The sequence below is a fragment of the Sceloporus undulatus genome, chromosome 2, assembly GCF_019175285.1.
Source record: "Sceloporus undulatus isolate JIND9_A2432 ecotype Alabama chromosome 2, SceUnd_v1.1, whole genome shotgun sequence".
Lineage (NCBI taxonomy): Eukaryota > Metazoa > Chordata > Lepidosauria > Squamata > Phrynosomatidae > Sceloporus > Sceloporus undulatus.
This window is the reverse complement of record NC_056523.1, coordinates 76944222-76964633: the sequence shown is the minus strand read 5'-3', so window position 1 is coordinate 76964633 and position 20412 is coordinate 76944222. Positions and strand designations below refer to the sequence as shown.

Below are 20412 nucleotides of genomic sequence, written 5' to 3'. Positions count from 1 at the left end.
CGGGAGGCCTAAAAAGAACCCGCTCCCACTGGGTCCTTTTCAGGCTGCATGCGGGGCACCATTAGTGTGCTTGCATGCAATGATGATGTCTGTGCAGCACAGTGCTGTTTGGGCACTGCTCCACATGGACATCATCATCATGCACCCCATATGGACAGGCGTGCTCAATGATGGCGGCCAGGGTGCAGAGTAGGGTTGCTGAGCATGTAAACTCTCAGCCCCCATGTACCTTTAGTTCAGGCCCAGGCCGGCGAAAAGCGCCTGTCTGTACTGGCCCTATGATAGGAACTGCTAAGCCCCAACACAATAGAAAATAGTACTCACTAGTAAAAAAAATTCTCTCTAGTTTTACTATACTGAATTTATTCAATTTCATTGGAAAACTTTTCCTATCTTCCCTTCTTCTTTCAACAGTCCAGTTTTGTGTACTTTCTTTCAATTTAGAAATGAAGGAGAGGGTCGTGGTTGGGTTTTCTTTCTTTCTTTCTTTCTTTCTTTTTTTTTGAATCGGTATATTCTGAAATATTGTTGAAGTTTAATCTTTAAAACATCTTAAATTATTGGACTTTTGACTACACAATCTCAGTGTTGAAGCCAGACATACAAGGGTAAGAGAGAGGAGGCATGGAGTCACATAGTTTGCTCTTATACTGAGAAACAATTTTTTTTAGGGGTGAGATCAATAGCAGGGTCATTAGGTATGCCTGAAATGATCAAGGAAATGTACTGTCACACACACACACAAAGAGAAGGAAGCATTCTTCTTTTGTCTACACTACACAATTATAGCAGGTGGATAGCACTTTTTCAGCCATGACTTCATTCTGTGGAATCTTGGGATTTATAGTTTGGCTAGAATGCGTCATCACTGTAGGTCAGGGAAGTGCACTAGAACTCTCTAACAGACAACTCTAAGTAACTTACCAGACTAAAATCTCAGGATTCCAAAGGATGGGACAATGAGACGTAAAACAGTCTCAAACTGCTACAGATTTATAGTAAAGATACTCCCCTGCTTGCAATCCAGTTTCTTCATGAGATATAGACGTGTTTGTTCACTGACTAAAAGTAACAACAATGTATCTAATAAGAGTTAAGTATCTCCCTTAGCACATTTGGCGAGGCATGTTTGCTGACAACATCATAGCCTCTGACATTTCAGAGATGAAAATTGGGACACATGTGGCTGAGCAACATCACAGTGGAGTCAAGATGAAGACACAAACCTGAAAGGCTGCAGCAGTTTGCTTTAGCCTAAGCCTACTGGGAAGGGCAAGATCTCACTCCTTCATCTCCTCTCCTCCCCACTGAGTTAACTGAATACAAACTGGTTTTGCACTTAGAACTCAGTTTATAACAGTTGAAATAAGCTGGGAAAGGTGGGAGGAGAGGACAGAAACGGGGACATTTTAAAAGCAACTGAAAAAGAGGGGCAGCAGAGTATTAATCAGGACTGTCCCTGCCAAATCAGGACAGGTGGGAGAGGGCTTTCTTAGTGGCTACTGCCAGGCTCACACAGGAGGCTAGGCTGGCTATTCTCTGCTCTTCTTCAGCCAACAGGTAAAGACCCCATTATTTAGATAGGTCTGGGACTATTACCTGGTTTTTTCAGGAAGCTTTTCCATTGGTGGTGCTGTATTGCTATTCACATTTTTATGTTTTAAAACATTTTAAATTCTTTTAAATATGTGCTGCCCTTAATAGGACAGCTTATTATGATGGTTTAGTTTTGTTTTAATCTATGTTGTGGGTGGCCTTGTGTCTCACATTTGAAGGAATGTGGAATATAAATAAAATTGTTATTATTTGCTATCAGATTGGCTTTCAGTTATGGTGACTTTATGAATAAGAGACTTCCATGAGCCCCTCTCAGTCATCAACTGCCATGGTCATGACTTTCAAATTCAGGGTTGCTGCTCCCTTGATTGAATCAATCCATTTGTAATCCATCTGTAATGTGGTCTTCTTCTTTTCCTACTACCTTCCATTTTGCCATTATCATCTTGTCCAATGAGTCTTTTTATCTCATAATGTGCCCAGAGTATGATGGTAATTTTGGCTTCTAGTGAATGACTGACTTGAGGTATAGAAAATCTTCGACTATTTCTATGTTTATTTCTATTCCTAAAGAAAAATAAATAAATAAATGAAATTGACTGGATATAGTTCAACTAATTTGAGCCTATTGTACTTTGCATACATCATGAGACAATGATAATGCTTAGTAGACTGGAAGGAAATAGACTGGTAGACTAGAAGTAAGTAGAAAAAGAGGAAGACCACATTATAAGTAGATTTTCTCAATTAAGGAAGCCACAGACCTGAGCATCCAAGACCCAAGCAGGACTATTGATGAACAGGGCTCTTGGATGTACCACATTCAAAAGGAATAATTTATTCATATTCATATATACACTTGAAGTCAGTGGAATAGCAAATAACAACAAAGTGGATGGCATCTTCGTAGTTCTCCTCATATAATCATATAAAACAAATGGCTTGTTTGTCCCCATTGCAAGGAGAGTATCTGTGTTGTCACCACCATGTGTGAATCAAGATAAACAAAAGTCCCAAATAAACCAGAGGACAGGTTTGATCAAAACAGTCATGAGGAAATGTGTGGTTGGTGAAGCATTTATCTAAAACAGCACTAACAGGGCATCAAAACAGTAACATTAGTCCCTATTTATTAGGCAGTACATTAAGTTGAAAACACTCTGGAAATGGGGCATTTAGAACAGAATAAGAGAGGACTGCACAAACTGCTCAAAACATTTAGGGAAACTGCTTGGACATATTCTTGAGTTCTTCTGATACTGGGAGCAAGACTTACAGAAAAAGGAGGATACCAGTGTTGGCCATGGCATACGCTAAACCAAGGATCCCACTGCCCATAATGGCATTGCTGAGATTGAAGACAGACATCCCAAAAGAGGTCTTTCCTTCAAACTGTAAGGGAAGAGACAGACTGAGTGAGTGTGTGAAAGAGAAAGTCTATATACATTGCAAGAGTAGTCATTAGCATTAGCCTTAGGGTTACCATAAGTCAAAAACAACCTGAAGACATACAACAACAACAACAACAACAACAACAACGACCACTTCTGGACTCGTCCCTGCAGTTGACATCTCAAGTAGATGTGACGGCCAGAAGTGCTTGCTATCAACTTCGGTTGATACGCCAACTGCAACCCTACCTGGGCCAAAGGGACCTTGAAAGGGTGGTACATGCTCTGGTAACCTCTCGTCTAGATTTCTGTAATGCTCTCTACATGGGGCTACCCTTGTACCAAGTCCGGAAGCTTCAGTTAGTGCAAAATATGGCAGCCAGATTGGTCACCGGTGCATCCAGGTTTGACCATATAACACTTAAGTTGAAAGATCTTCACTGGCTGCCTATTCACTTTCGGGCACAATACTAGGTGTTGGTTATTACCTATAAAGCCCTACATGGCTTGGGCCCGAGTTACTTGAGGGGCCGCATCTCCCCATATGATCTGCTCCGCACACTCAGAACATCTGGTAAGAATTTACTGGAAACACCATCTTCCAAATATGTCTCCACAACCCAAAAGGCCTTTACGATAACGGCCCCGAGGATGTGGAATAGTCTTCCTGAAGAGCTCTGTCTCACGACCCCCTTGGAAACATTTAAAAAGAGATTTAAAATGGTGCTCTTTTATCAAGCTTTCTCCCCCGAGGAGTGATGACCAATATGCCTGTCTGACAACGATATTCGGCCTTGCCCCTGGATGTCTGATTGTTGATGTTTTGATGTAATATTTTTAGATTGTATATGTATTGATTTTAGTAGCCTGTAACCTCGCTTCAATCCATTGGGAGAGGCAGGGAAACATAAATAAATTTTCTTCTTATTATTATTAGTTCCTAGAATGCTAGCTGGCAATCAGTTTTTGCTACAGTTTACTCTGGAAAGAGCCAGCTTAAGTGCCATTGTCAAAGTCACTGGTCTTTCCATTCACTTCCCCTGGCCAATAAGTTGAAGATAGCAGGGAAAATGCACATGCACCCTTCAAAAATAAGTCTACACCTGGTTTCTATACTAGAAACTGCTGTCTATTTCTATACTAGAAAGTAACAAATGATGGTGGGTTACTATCTGTAATCAATATATATTATTGCTGTCCAATAAATCTGAAGAATCTTTATCGACTTTCCACTGCACTCTTTTGACAGTTGCCCAACTAAAAATATCAAGATCCTTTGTATCAAGTATGGACAATTGCACATGGGATGTTAGCCAATTTTTGCTCATTACTCAAGCCAAAACCCAGCTGCATGCATCTAAACTTACATCTGTGAAATGGGTCTGTTTCTTTTCATGCGGAAGAAATTCCTCCATCTCTGGCTGGTTATCATCAAATCTGGAACAAGACCATAAAGAAGGACAACCTTTGTTAATTTCCTGATTCACAGTTTACGTTTATGGAACAGGAAGCAGTAACTATAGGCAGATCTACACTGGCAGCTTAATCCCAGTCCAGACCATTATGACCTGGATTGGCTCTGGATAATGACCACACACACTGGGCCAAATCCAATTCAACACCTCATTGTTGTGCACACAGTCCAGTCGAGTTGACACTGCATCGGCCCTGGTGACCTGTGTTGCTGCTCCTCAGTGATGCTGCTGCCATTGTCTTGCTGGCCAAGCAGTTCCCTGTGAGAGCCTGGCTTCACTGTAGCTTATGCTGATGTCAGACCGGGGTTCCCCACCAAGTAATCAACAAGGAGGGGGCCTCTCTACCAATTCTTCATTGATGCACAGGCACCCTGTTCTGACCTCAGGCAAAAGCAATGACCAGGCTCTCACAGGGAGCTGTTTGGCCAGCAAGGCAGCATGGTGGCAGCCCCCAGAGGAGGCAGTTAGTTTCCCTATTCCAGCATGAATGGAGAAAGGAAACTGGTGACACCTGGTGGGTGTTTAGATATGTGGACAAATGGCTCACTCCTGTTCCATCCCAATCCAGCTGTCCACACATCCGAAACATTGAGTTTTGACCTTTGCCAGGAACACTCACATGTGCCACTTCATTGGCTACAGTGCATTAACTTACCTATATTGGAAGAAAAACAACTTCAAAAATGATTGTAACATAGAAGGGTTGCGTTGCAGTTACCTCCTCTATCGCCCCCTTTTTACAGCCCCTCATCTGTTTACATTTTGACTGCAATGCAAGATTTGGGAATTAATATAAAATGTAACTGTTCATAAAGTGATGCAGGCACATAGGCAGGAAACTGTGTCACTTCTGCACCATCCTGTTCCAAAGATGCTCCATGGGGGACCTGGCCTATGCCTCTTGGAAAGTCCAGATAGTACCAACAGATTGATTATTAGAAGAAGAGGGGAATCATATTTTTCTCAAGTATACAGTGCACTTTGAATGCCAGGAAAGTAATTTTTTTTCCCCAGAAAATGAAACATTCTTGACAGTTTCATATCTGGCTGCAGCATTGACAGAAGATGCTCTGGTAGCATGTAAGAAACAAAAACACATTGATAAAACCACTGATACAGAAAATCCCATAGCCTCTGTTATAACTGTGTCCTGATTATTCAGATTCACTGCTTGTCCTTTGTTTGATCTTGTGTCACTATTATCTCATTGTATATACCATTCTGCTTATGTGGAATTTAGATTACTTAGGTCTTTGGAGCATCCAAACACCTGATTGCTGAATTATGGTTAATACAGATGGGCAGGGGTAATGGACAGTTGTTCTGTACATGTTGAAAGAGATCAAATTCCAGAGGAAAGGAACAGGAAAATTGTGGCAAGGTTCAGTAACATTTCCATCTCTCTCTCTTTTTAGAGCTATTTGTTAAAATATTTATATCCTTCCCTATATCCAAGGATCTCTGAGGGCTTGCAATAAAATTAATTGATTTGGTTCAAAATAATTTAAAACAGTAAGAATAATTTAAGCAGTCTAAAAATATATTAAACAATCTGAAAAGTTAAAATGTGTCATGGCCAGCCAAGAGCAGGTCTCGGAGGATGAGGATGGGGTTCCTCCAGTGCAAGAGGTAATTGAGGCTACACCAGGTGTTAATCCTGCTCTGCCAGAAGCCAGCCCTGATCTCACAGCCCCAGAGGAAGATGAGAGACAAGCCTCAGCTGGCACTGAGGAGGGAATCTCCTACTTAACCACCTGTGAGATGCTAACTTGGTGTCAGAGTTTATTGCATGGTCCTTTGGTGTGATTGCTGCCTGCACTGGCTCCCTGTATCTTGACTCCTTGTTGCTTTGACTCTTGACTTTGGAATGGACTGGACTATTGCTACCCTGACCCTGGACTGGACTGACTATTGTGATCCCTGTTGTCTTGACTTCGGCTTTGGCTTTTGGTTTGCTCTTTCTCTCACTCCCAGCAAGGTTTGTGGACTATTTCCAGCTGCATAGCTAATTACCTTGTTGTGCCATCCTTATTGGCGTATGTTTGTGTGTGCTGGCCACAGTCCAGGACAAAATGAAAGAGTTTAAAATTTGCCAAAACAGTTTCTGATGGTTCTGATGATGAATTCAAAATTGGGAAAAAGCTGTGGTCTAGGGCATGGGGCTCCAAAGTCATTTTTGTGCCCCCCCCCCCCCGGAGCTTCCCAGGTTTATATTTTTGGCTCATATCACAAAATGCCTTCTAAGGGATGTGTGGGGTGTTTCCAGCATTAGCCACATGAGAAGGCTTTTTTTGAAACAGAAAAATGAATAGGAAGTATTTTCCAGTCACTTTCTGTTGCTAAAAAAAAATAAAAAATAAAATAAAAGTATCTCTCCTGGGCCTAAAATGGCACATGAAGGCAGAAAAACATAGGGGAAATGCCCCCACGCCCCAGAGAGGGCATTTGGAGTTATTTGGAAGTTGCAGGTGAAATGGGGGTGTGGCCCAAACAATGTCTTTGAGAAAGTGCTAATGCAACACTTACCCACCCCGGTATAAGAGAGATCAGATAAGCATTTATGCGGTCGAATATATGCCTGGAACAAATTTACAGTTTTTTTTTTTTAAAAAACCCAATTTCCAGAATCCCCTGACTGACAGCATAGTTGTTGACTGAGATATTCTGGGATTTGTAGTCCAAAGAAATTAAACTTTTCAACCTGTGGCTCTGGTATAAACATGGCTGCAACCCACTATTCAAAAGGAAGAGAATGCTGTATGAATGTCGTACAATGTTGTATTAAATTTTAGACCAGCAAACTGGCTCTCAATTAGGCAGTGCACAGTGTTTGGAAGTGTACCACATTACCTGTCATTTCCCACAGATGGGCTGGAAGAAGCATTCAGCACTAAGTGTTTTCCATTCGGCACCAGTTCTACCATTTCTGTTTGAATGGGGATGTCTGTGGAGTTCATCTCTGCACCCTGAAGTGAGCTGGCAGCTGAGCTTTCAAACACTTAGTTTTCAGATGAGCAGCAGGTCAAAGTGTGGAGTTCAAATCTTCAGAGCCCAGTCTCTTTAATGATGCTGTTTTGGGAAAGAAACACCAGTCAATGAGATATTTGCTCCAATTTTAAAACAAACAAATAAACATCAAAGGCTTAGAACAGAATATATAAAAGCCTAGAAGAGAAAAACATCACTGGTGCATATATTCAAGTCCGTAATATAAAATTTCAGATAACTCAACCAAGAAGTTATTTATTAGATTTACTCTTTGTCTATGAGTGCATTGACACTGTAAACATAATGCAGTTTGATATCCCTTTAACTGTCATGGCTCCATTCCACAGAATCTTGAGATTTGCAGTTTTGTGAGGTACCAGCACTCTGGCAGAGAAGGCTAGAAACTTTGGAAAGCTGTGAATCCCATATGATGGAACTACAGCACATAAAGTGGTGTCAAACTGCATTATTTCTATAGTATAGATGCACCCTGTAATTCCATTGCTGCACTGATTTTATTACAAGGCTTCTGGCTTTAACATTGTTTTATAATATGCATGTTTTACCATGTTTATTGTTTGTATTATATGTTTACCATACATTGTCCAGGGATCTCTAGTTATAAGGGCAACAAATAGGATAAATAAAATAAAATAAATAATTGGTGGCATTCTGTATTGCAATTATGGATTCATAACTTAGACATTTTTGTTTGTTGTTAGCTGCCCTCGAGTCGACTCTGAATCATGGTGACCCTATGGATGAGACACTTCCAAGATTCCCTATCTTCCACTGCTCTGCTCAAGCCCCGAAAATCCATGAATGTGACCCCAGTGATTGAGTTCATTCATCTGGCATGCAGCCCCCTTCCCCTTCTACCCTCTACTTTTCATAGCATTATTGTTTTCCCCCCTATTAAACCATGCTTTCTCATTGTGTGGCCAAAGTACAACAGCTTCAATGTAATTGTCTTGACTTCCAAGGAGATTTGTGGTAGGATCTGTTCAAGAACCCATTTCCTTGTCTTTTTGGCTGTCCAAGCTATCCTTGTCACTCTTCTACAGCACCACATCTCAAACGTGTTGATTTTCTTTCCATCTGCTTCCTTTACTGTCCAACTCTTGCATCCATACATGGCTATAGGAAATAGAATGGCCTGAGCAAGTCTAACTTCAGTGCTCACTGGGATTTGTAAATGGTGCTTCAGTAGCACTACTTAGTCACTGTCATGGCACTATTGCCACACTTGTAAATGCCTCCCCAAGTCAGCAGCCACATCAGGTGGAGGAAGTCTGTTTAGCTGCCAACTGGGTCTCACAAAGGATGACTCTGCTCCCACCAGCAAGCAAGGCTCAACAGCCAGAAGCAGAGCCCCATCACATTTCTTTGTTACAACCTCACTCACTGGCAGAAGGGGCTGAAAACATCTTTTTTTTTGCCCTGATCAGCAACTGAACAGACCTTCTTTGCCAGATGCAGCTGCTCACTGCCAAGGTGGGGTTTGTGGGGTTATAGACACTACTTAGTTATGCATTTGTAACCAAGTAGCTGATGTAAGATAAACACAATAAAAAACAATCTTTCTAATTATTCCCAAAAAGGCTCATACCAAACCCTGCTTGAAACTGTGGACTGTCACACATACTCTTATGCTAGTAACTGCATAGGCAATATAATCCATACTGCTGATGCTGGTTTGGGAAAAGCAAAAACTGAGGAAACAGCTTGGGAAAATTACTTCTTCAAATTACAGCTCCCAGAATATCCCAGCCAGCATGGTTGCCACGGCCCCGATCCGGAACCAAAAAAGGCGGTGCAGAGCCACTCCTTTGGGGCGGTCTGTAGAACCCCCCAATGAAAGAAAGAAGCTGGTAGCATGAGCTTTTGTAGATTTGAGTCTACTTCCTGAGACATATTGGTTGGTACACTTCCTCAGATACATCTGAGGAAGTAGGCTCAAGTCTACAAAAGCTCGTGCTACCAACTTTTCTCTCTCTCTCCCTTTGCATCTTACTTTGAAATGAGGCCTGCTGACATAACCTATCCAAGCTCTGAGCGAGAGATAATATGAGTGGTCATCTGATCTCCTCTGAACCACAGGGGACTCCTCTTTTATGTTTTCACAGGTCACCTTGTCTGATGGCACAGCTACGGAGCAGCCAAGGGTTGGCCAGTTTCCCACTCTTCCACCTGCTGGTATTTCTCAGTGAGATCCTAGTGCTGCTCTCCTTGCACAGAGTGTACCAACCAATTTAGATGCACTAATAACCTCCAGCTATTCGCAATGCTAAGGAAAGTAATGAAGTCATAATTGGCCTTTCACATTTATGCCAATCACACAGTAAACAGTCAATAGAAAAGAACAAGGATCCAGCATTAAGCCTGAGAATCTAGAGGCCAAAGAGACCAAGGATGGGAAGATCAGTAGCATGTCAAGTTTCTCACACAATTCCCCATTGCAGTATGACACAATATGACAGACTGTGTAAGAGTATCAGGAAAGACACTCTGGTACGCTTCCTCAGATACATCTGAGGAAGTAGGCTCAAGCCTACAAAAGCTCATCATCATTATTATTATTATTATTATTATTAACCTTTATTTATAAAGTGCTGTAAATGTACACAGTGCTGTACATACAATCTCTTTAATTAGACGGTTCCCTGCCCTCAGGCTTACAATCTAAAAAGTCATGACATAAAAGGAGAAGGGAAAGGTGGTGGGGCTAGTAGGCTAATACATTTAAAGTACATAGCAATACAGGAAATGGTTCGATAAAACAGGCACCAAAAGAACATAAAATAGCAAGTGACAGTTATGCAATGCCTGGGAATGCTTCTCTGAACAGGATGGTCTTCAACTCTGTTTTGAAGCTAGTTAAAGAAGTGATGGCTCTTGCTCGTGGGGGAAGAAGGTTCCAGGAGTGAGGGGCAGCGAGTGAATCCGAGATGGGGCAGAGAAAATCCTGGGTTGGGACAGCAGACCTTGACTACCAGAATGGAGGGCCCTAGTGGGAAGGTGAGGAGAAATAAGTTCTGATAAGTAAGGAGGGGCCAGTCCATGGAGGGCTTTGAATGTCGACAGCAGGAGCTTATACTGAATACGGAAAGGGAGGGGGAGCCAATGAAGGGATGCCAGCACAGGAGAGATGTGGTCAGAGTGGTGGGTGGAAGTGATAATGCATGCAGCTGAATGCTGGCCAGAGATTAAAGGACGGAGGTGAGAAAGAGGAAGCCCAGCCAGGAGGACGTTACAGTAATCCAGTCGTGAGATCACTAGGGCATGGACCAGGATCTTGGCAGTAGAGGCGGAGATGTATGGTCGGATTTTGGCAATATTGTACAAAAAGAATCTACAAGCCTTGGCTGTGGTCTGGATCTGAGGGATACATGACAGAGAAGAATCAAAGATAAAACCAAGACTGCGGGCTTGCTGGACTGGTTGAATAGAAATGTTGTCCACAGAGACAGAAAAGGAGTGTTGAAGGGTGGGCTTAGGAGGAAAGACAAGAAGCTCCGTCTTGGACATGTTGCTTCAAACGCCGATAGTGCATCCACTGCGAGACAGCTGTGAGACAAGACGAAACTTGCTCATGCTACCAACTTGATGCTCAACAGTGCTACAAGATCCATTTGCATCTTATTTGGAAGTGAGCCCTTCTGATCTGGGGGACTCCAACCTTCAGGACTATGGGGACAACAGAGTGACTGAGAGTTCAATGAAAAGTAGACTATAAACATCTGTGGTGTACTCTTACTCATCAGATTCCATAATCACCCTGTCCTGGTGATTCTTCAGTAAGGAAACTTTGACATTTGTTAATTCCACCAGTCTTTCCTGCCACATTCTTAGATATTGTCATTTTCCTCTCCCACTCTTCTGCCACGTAATTCCTGTGAAATGCAAACTATAAGACCTATCTGTTGCTTTTCAAAAAAAATTGTGACGAGACAATGCATTATAGATTTCAATTAAATTCCAATCCTCTTTTAAAGAGCTCAGGGTCACACACCAGCTCTTCCTGGGGTTACCAGAGTGAAAAGTGGAGAGGGCCCCAATACCTTTAATGATTGTATAGAATCAGCAGGCTACCTGGTTGTGTGATTACAGACTTTCCTGTTGGCCCCAGAGCAAAAAGTGTTTGATTTTGTTGTAGCACTGGGCACTCGGGAGTACAAAAAGCCTGGCTTTGTCTTTGAGAATCTTGTCTCATCTCATGGTGTCAAAAGATTCAGTAGCATTTGAGGAAATGTGTCAAGAGCATTGAAAATGCCTTTAGGAGCTAACAGCTCTATAAAAGTATCTCCCATAAACTGTTAAATTATTCTATTTCCATTCCCCCCCTCCCTCACACACATAACACATACTTTCCTTCTCATTCTAGAGCAAGGGTACCTGAAAATGACAGCAATAAAGCATGAATGGGTAAGAAGAGAAGTGCTACTGGACCACCTTCTGGTGGCCAAAGCAAAACCTCCTGTTTTGTTTTTCAGTGGAACACAAAGCAAATCAACCAGAAAATAAATAAATAAATAAAACCTGAGCTTATTTGTTATTCAACACTGCCACTTACTCCCTTCAGATGGCCTAATTACAACCTCCTTTCAACATATCAAAAAGATGCTAACAATACTTTCCAATGTTTCCACCCAGCCAGATTCAAGAGTCAGGCCATTGTATTCAGAATCCAGCAGGGTGGCAAGGTTTAGTTCCCAGGCACATCTTTTTCTTTGATTTTATAGAGCAGAAAATCAGCTGATAAGGAGTGAGCCAGTGAAAACAGACAAGTACAGGAAAAGTTTAACAGTGGAATAACAGAACAGAGCACCGATACAATAGGAAGAGCATTCCTGCAGAAGGTTTAGGCTACATGGGACATGTACAGGATTGCAATGCCACTTACATTGGAAAACTCAGAGCTGGGAAATGGCACATGATGATGCATCAGCCAGTCTTAACCATGATCATTTGTGATCATGGATTTTTCAGGTATGTACATGCCCTTATAATTTGAAGGAACCCAAACAATTACTGAGCTTTGCTCATTGCAGACAAGTTCTCATTTTAGCAGAAAAGAGAAGTGAGGCAAGCCATCACGTTGTTTCAACACTCCTTCCCCCAGAAGCAGCTCACCATTGTCTGCAGGACATCCAGTTTCAGAAACAGCAAGACTACCATAGTAAAGAAGCAACCTTCCTGTCTTTTGGGATTACAGACCTCCTGGCTCCAGACAGTTGGACACATGCCAATATTGACTTGAGGAATTTTAGTACAAATTTTATACTCCTGACGATATAATGCTGCAGGGTTGGAACACCAGCAGAACTTTGGGTGTCAGTGTCCCCTTTTTTCATATAGTCAGTGTTTGGTATTCAGGAACTTACATGTTTCCTGGACTTCTTTCAGCTGTACTACACCCTCTAAGCAAACCTCCTTTTACAACAACAAGCCTCAGGGACTTTGTGTGTATATGTTCATGTGTTTTCAAGTCACCTGTTGACGTACGGCAGTTCCACGAATTTCCTAGGGGTTTCTTACACAAGGAAAACTCAGAGGTTACCTTCGTCTGCAATACTGCCAAGAGCACCTGGTATTTTTTGATCGTCTCCCATCCAACTACTGACCTGACCTGACCCTGCTTAGCTTCCAAGATCAGACATGATCTGGTGCCTTATGATATGGGGATAGAAAAGTGGTGTGCTGCAATCAGAAAACTAGGAACAGAATTGTCAAGTGTTACTTCATCCAGTTCAGGCACTGATGTTGCCTTACACCCTTTTTTGGGGAGAATTACCTTTTAAACTTCAACTGCCAGCTACTGGCTAAACTGGCTTGGGGATTCTGGAAATTGTAGACAGTAAAAGTAACATTTCTATGCTCTGCTTACCACCACAACACACAAAAGATAGACAGAATTCCTAGGGTGTTCTACATCCAATGGGGATTTAATAAAAACTTGGAAACATCCAAGCCTCCTGCATTCAGCATCACTAAGGAAGCTTAATTACATTTGTTAAAATGAGGCACCCTGTTTCTCATGCAAGTCTGTTCAGCTTTCACCATTTGGAATTAGTACCCATTATTACCATTAACATTTTATCCTTGTTCATCACAACTATTTTACAAGTCTTAGCCTTCTTTTTTTGTGCTAAAACAGACTGAGCTACTTATAGCTCTTGGTATAAGTAGAGCAGGTCACAACACTTGCATTGTGAATCAGTTGAACCAGAACAGACCAGAGGGCTTGGCCTGGTGCACGAGAAGAGGTTAGAAGGAAGCAACAGCTTGCAAGGCTGGCTCAGTATTGTGTAGAGCAGCTTCCTCTCTTCCTGAAGTTAGACATAAGCATGCAAATTATCGCACTCATGCATTCCAGGTTTGTTATTTACACCATGGAACCACACAGATGCACATCTCTGCAAGTTCCGTTGCTCACATGTGCAAGCATTTGAATAAAGTTAGAGTTGATGATGGGAATTCATTCAGAACCATTCAAGACATGCAAATTTTTATCCCAGGTCTATTCAGATCTATTTGCACAAGTTATTTACGCTACCAACAATACAGATCCTTTTTAAAAATTCAAAGAAAAACCTAATACCAATTATTCCGGATTAAGTGGGGTATTTGCCCCCCCCCCAAAAAAAAACCTTAATCAGATGCATTCCGGATGCATGTGAACAATGAAATATTCAACCCAGATTCATCCTGGATTATTTTCACAGTGAGCAGAGACCACAGTATGAGCTGCCTATTAGTGGAAGCCCAGTGATGTTAATGCAAGGCAAAAGGATGCAGGATATGCAAAAAAAGAACTAGCAACAGTAAGGAATGGGAATCCTTTCACTGTAGGCAAGCAAAATACTGGGCACAGAGTGGAAAACATGGATAAAAAATTGCATTATCTGATTTACTGTAAGAAAATCCAGAAAGTGAAACAAATCTACATAGAGACCAAAGCTTGCTTGCTAGGCGCGTCACTGCTGTCAGTTCAAACAAGACTCTGCATCTAATTTGCTCTTGCTGGAATAATCCAATGTGCCTATTTAAAAAGATTGCCAATGCCAGCCCTGGAAGGTTCCCATGCTTCTGAAAGCTGAAGTTACACCAGTGTGATTTCTCCCAATATGAGGAGAACAGTCTGATGTTTCTGCTTTAGGGCTAGGCAAGAGTTAGCAGACCAAATGCCTTGAAACAACCTTGCCTTGCTGTAGCTGAATATACAGTGGGTCTTTGTAATCTACAGGAGTTTGGTTCCAGGACCCACCCACCCCCCATGGATACCAAAACCTGTGGATACATAAATCCCGTTAAATACAATGGCCCAGTAAGATGGTGTCCCTTGAATAAAATGGCAAAATCAAGTTTAGTTTTTGGAATTTAAATATTTTCAAAGTATTTTCAAACCATGCATGCTTGAATAAAAAAATCTGTGGGTATGGAAGGCTGACTATTAAGTCTAGTCTTGTGGTTTGCAGGATGCAATAGTAGGCACAGTTGGGTACAGAACCCAAATCTTACATAGTGGGAAGCCTCAGAGACGTTTCTTCTCTTTGCTTCTTGCACCTTTTTTGCCGGTCAGACAGATAGCCATTGAATCAGCTCCAGTGGCATTACTAGGGGGGTGCAGACCACATCAGGTGACACCCTATTCTGCAGTGTGGCAGCAGCCATAGTGTTTGCTCCAGGCATGCCTGTAGCTAGGTCTTTAGGGGCCCTGGGGCAGAAAGTATGGCTCGGTAGGGCAGAGCGTTTGCACACTCCTGAGTCCTACTGTGTGCCATGGGTGCCATCTTGGCGCACCGCCATTTGGGGCCCCTTTTGGCTGGGGGCTCCGGGGTGGTGCCCCGGTTGCCTCAGCCTAGCTATAGGCCTGGTCCTAGGTTACCCAGTGAGCTTCACTACCAAATGGGCATTTGAACCCACCTCTCCTGAGTCTCAGTCCAATATTCTAGTGACTAGAGCAATAGCAATAGCAAGTATATTTATATACCACTTATCAATGCACTTAAGCACTCCCTAAGCAGTTTACAAAGTGTAAACTAATTGCCCCCAACAATCTGGGTACTCATTTTAGCGACCTCAGAAGGATGCAAGCCTGAGTCGAGCTTGAGCCCTTGGCTGGTTTTGAACTCGCAATCTTATGGTTTGTGAGTGGCTGCGGTACAGATATTTAACCACCAGGACTAGACAACTGGAGTGTACTGTAATTCTGCAAAGACTTTTGCACATAGAGAATAGTTCTTCTGGCATGCAGTGTAATGAGGCTTACCAGGTCTAGGGGGTAAAAAGGACAAGGAGACAGTATAATGGGGGTTTAATTGGGGATAAGGTGGGAACACTTCCCACCTCATCAATAAAGCCAGAGAAGAAGACCTCTTCATTCACATGAACTGGTCCTTCCCCAGCCAGTCCTGGGCAGCCTGTGCTACATTCTCATGGGGACTAACATTCAGCCCACCTGGGACTAGGAGAAGTCACTTTCCATGTCAATCAAGGCATGAGCACATTGTGGGGAGCCAAGAAGGACTAGAAGGAAGTCCCCAGCAGAGGAAGTTTGCCAGGCTCTGAAAGAACTGAGTACTGGACATGTTGGCAAGCAACACAAAGTCCCTTCTGTTTGGGCTCATAGCCCTTCCCTGCTGATATCTGGGAAGTGGTTCTCTAAGACAGAGCATCTTTATAGGCTGCTCATACTCAGTGTAATGAGGACCTTCCTTCCTTCCCACTCACTCTCTTTCCCCCCCCCCCCAACTCCCCCTAACTTTCTTTTCCCTAACACCCACCCTGGTCTCTTGAGAGTTTCCTGTGCTGTTTTGAAGAGAACAGTGTTGCTTTTGGAACAACATAAGGGCACTTCATGTGCTAGAGAAAAAATAATGTTGAGGTGAAAATCTTGGACTGATGTGCAACTGACTGAAGTTTAGTTCCAGTTTTTGTTACAAACTCCATGCTGACCAGGGGCAGTTGCTTGCTCTCTCAGCAACCTTGTGTAAAGTAAAATAGAATATTCTATGCTGAGGCTAGGGTAGGTACAAGATGGCAGAATTACCTAAAGGTTTTGTTCAGATTGCAGCACGTCTCTTGGTTATCGGGGTCCACCAGCAAGGCTCAGCTGAAGAAAGAGCCCACTTGGGCAATGGCCAGTTCTTCTTTAGCAAGGCAAATCTGAGATGCAAATTAGTTCCAGGTACCAGTTTCATTGAACTTTATGCAGATCTAATACCTGCATCCCATTTTGACTCATTTGTAAAATTATGATGGAAGTTGGGGTGGGCCTGTGGGCTCAGATACAGAAATCCCTGTAACATACAGACAACACTGGTTCTTCTCAATGGAAAGCAAGACTCTGCATATGAACATCAAGGACAAGGTTTGGTGCTGCCTCAATTGCATCCCCAACTGCAGTGTTTTATTTATGCCTATAAGAGCAGAGCTTGGAAACTTTTTCTAAACAGATTCCCCCAACCAGCACGGACATTGGTTATGTTGGCTGAAGGGTTGTAGAGGCTGTGGTCCAAATGCGTTTCTATAGAAGTGAACAACAGGTATTCACTTATGGTGAAGAAAGCAAAAGGCTGTCTTCTGGGAGATTGATGTCTTATGACTAAATGTGCACATGGCCCTTGGGGACTTCATCCCCTGTGTGTACAATTTTCCAGCCTCCTTGAAACAATCTGCCATTTGCAGCCATTTACTTCGCCCTGTAGATTTAATCCAAGCCCCAGGGAATGTCCATTCTTCTCTATACAGTCTTACTCTACATTCGATATATTTGTCAAAAGGCAGCAGTCTAGATGGCAGCCATGCCCATGCTACTTGCCTTCAGATGCGTAGGACTACAACTCCCATTCCTGGTCAGCATGACTATATAGGCTGGGGTGATAGGGGACTACAGTCCAATACAGCTGAAGGGTGCCGGCTTGGCAAGCATTGCTCCAGTGTGTTAAAGAAAGGGGCTTTCATTATGTGGGGTAGTTATTTGATATCTAAGCGTAGTACCAGTCCTTACAAAAGAGGAGAATGCCTGTCCAGTCCAACTAGGATCATCTTTATCCTATACTGAGTCAACTTCTGTCTGCATCACTGTTGCTAACAAGTCTTGAAGATATTTACTGGAATGTTTTACCAAAATCCAAAATCCCCAGAATCCCCCAATATTTACCGGAATATTCAGTCAAAATCCCCAGAAAGAAATTAATTAAATTCCCCGGATTCCGGGGAATTCCCCCAAAATTGGCAACGTTGGTCTGCATAAACTCACTCTTTCCCTATTTTTACACTCAATTCCATTTTTTCATGTGATGCTACAGTGTGACAGAACCCTGGAAGCTGTGTTTTTTTTTGTATTTATCAATATGTAGAAGCCTTCAAGAAATAGCTTCAATTACAAACAAATCTACTCCTATAAATCATGTAGACAATGCTGTTGAATGAACTGCAGCTGCTGCCTTTTTAATGAATTCTGAAAGCACAGGCTCCATGATAAACATCCAGTGGCAAATTCCACCCCTCTTCTTTTCTCCCACTGAATGCCAAGGGTTCTGTTTTTGTTTCTATTGCAAAGCAAGGGTTTTCAAGGCCTAAGAAGTGGAACTTGCTTTTGAACATCATCAACAGAACATCTTAGAATAGCTCTCTGTTTAGCAAACTGGCAAATGCTAAAGGCCTGGACCAACCATCTTCACGATACCTGAAGGAATGCTTCACAGCTGGCAGATTCTATTAATGTTCTTGTTGTTTTCATTTATAATCTGCCTTTTTCCCAGTCTGGGACTCAATGTGGTTTACAAAAATTAAAACAGATATAGCTAAAAGTTCATATAGTATACAAATTTAAAATATAATTAAACTACCAATAGAATTAAAAGCAGTTAAAAGTATGATCATTGCAAAATGACACACACACACACAGAATATAACACATTATGAATGCTCCTTTCCCTCTCTGTCTTCAAAGGCCTCCTGAAACAAACAAACAAACAACCTTCACCTGTCTTGGATGGACAGCAGGGAGGGGAACAATTTAACTCTGCTACAGAGAGAGTTTTAGAACCTTGGATCAGTTACCAAGATGGCCCTCTCCCAAGTTCCCACCAGATGTATCTGTGAGGGTGATGAGACAGAGAGAAGACCCTTCACAAAGATCTCAAAACATGGACAGGTTTTTATGGAAGAATACAGTACTTCAAATAACCTGGGCCTGAACCACATAGGGCTTTACAGATTATATAGCACTTTGAATTGTGCCCAGGATGAGAGCAATAGCCCATGAAAGGAATTGCATTATCCTTGCACCCAGCCCCAGTTAACAATCTGGCTGCAGCTCTTTGGACCAGTGGAAGTTTCCTACTATTTTCCAAAGGCAGCTCCATGTAGACTGTGTTACAGTAGTCCAAACAAGATAAAACTAAGGCATGTGTCACCATGACAAGTCTAATATGTCATGGAATGATGGGCACTGGAAAACTCCAGCCATTTCCCCATCTATTTCAACAGAATATTTTGCAAAGATGTGCTGAAAATTTTGCCCTCTTCTGTACTTGGGGAAGCTCCTTCCCATTCTAAAAGTCTAACAGAAAAGCTTCTTACTCCACACAAGACACTGTAGCAAATGATTGCAAACTACCATAAGCATTTCTCTTGCAGTCAAGTAAGAAACTAGCTTTTTCCTATCTAAACTTAAAGAAAACCATTCTCTCAGCAATGTTTCTAATCCTAGCCCATTGCCAGCCATGAAGAAGCCAAAAAGATGGGCCTGAAATCTAGTCAAACTTCTTGCACCATCATGTGTACAAACACTGAAATGAGTATACCAGTAAATCAAAACTAAGCTCATATTTGGAAACCTACAAATGCAACTAGAAACACTTCAGCAAACTCCTACAACACTTTCATCTTGTTTCAGTGACTTGCTAGGGGTTGAGAATGACTATCATATGATTTCTCTGCATGTTAAACAAATTGTCTGAGTCATCCTATTTATTTCTTTTTTAAAAAATCTAGCATTACACACACATCACAGTATTCTGATTATTCTTGCTACTAGAAATGCACATCCCAATGTATCTCATCAAGTCCTTCATTTTTCACACAGAAAACACCACTATCCCTTTTATGGACATTAACAATTCTTGTACAACAAAGAATTGAAATTTTACTTTTTAAAAAATCTGGTATGAGGCACACACACACACCTTTCACACCATAGAACAAGGATGGGCTATGGCGTTTACCTGCATCCCTTTAACATGCTGGAGTTCAGTGGAAGAGATGGGGTGAGTGAGGTGAACCTCAGTATTTGAGGTTTTTTTAAAATTAAATGTTAAAATCAAAAATTTAATTTATTTTTAAAAAATATTATTTTAAATTATGATTTTAAAACATTATGCCCTACCAAATATTCACTTCAACCACATGAAACTATGTGCATATAAATACTATTAGGCTGTGCATATAGTATAACAATAGAAAGATATAATTTTAATTTTGCTGGTTGTTTATGTCAGAACTATTGCCATTACATTCAGTGATGTATGAGAATTACTATTTATGAATAATAATAATAGTACAAAACCATTACTAAGTATTCTGTATGGTGTGGTATGGGTGTGTGTGTGACACCCTTGATGCCAACCCTAGTGATGCCATTGCCATAGGACAGTGGTGAAATCCAGTCAACCATTGTCAATTTGTGCTTTGTTTCACCAAGTGTAGGAATGAGTCCTTTTGTGCTGGGGTTGCAATGAACACTGAAATTCCCAAGAACCGGGGGAAAGGAGTACTAACATAGAGAATAGAAGTTTATTGTTAAAAGCTAAAAGCCATCACAATATAAAATAGATCCAAACAGTATTTAAAAAAAGACTTCAAGGAGGTCATTTAGCAGCACCTACTATCGAGGTTTATCAAAGAAAAATTGTTCCTCAGTTATTATATGGAGCAGAAATTTGGGGATACAACAGTGTCTCAAACTTAGAAACTGTTCAGAATTTATTTTT

At 41.8% G+C, this 20412-nt stretch overlaps 1 protein-coding gene across 2 annotated transcripts in view; it reads right to left on the bottom strand.

The window, feature by feature from the left end:
• Positions 1–20412, bottom strand: part of SLC38A3 (solute carrier family 38 member 3) — a 115457-nt gene that overhangs the window by 42271 nt on the left and 52774 nt on the right. For both annotated transcript variants that reach the window (XM_042451116.1, XM_042451115.1), the window contains 3 exons: positions 7274–7492; positions 4316–4385; positions 2834–2949 (listed from right to left, as the gene is read on the bottom strand). In XM_042451116.1, coding sequence (XP_042307050.1) covers positions 2834–2949; positions 4316–4385; positions 7274–7380 — 293 coding nt within the window. In that variant the 5' untranslated portion in view covers positions 7381–7492. The remainder of the gene's footprint in view (positions 1–2833; positions 2950–4315; positions 4386–7273; positions 7493–20412) is intronic.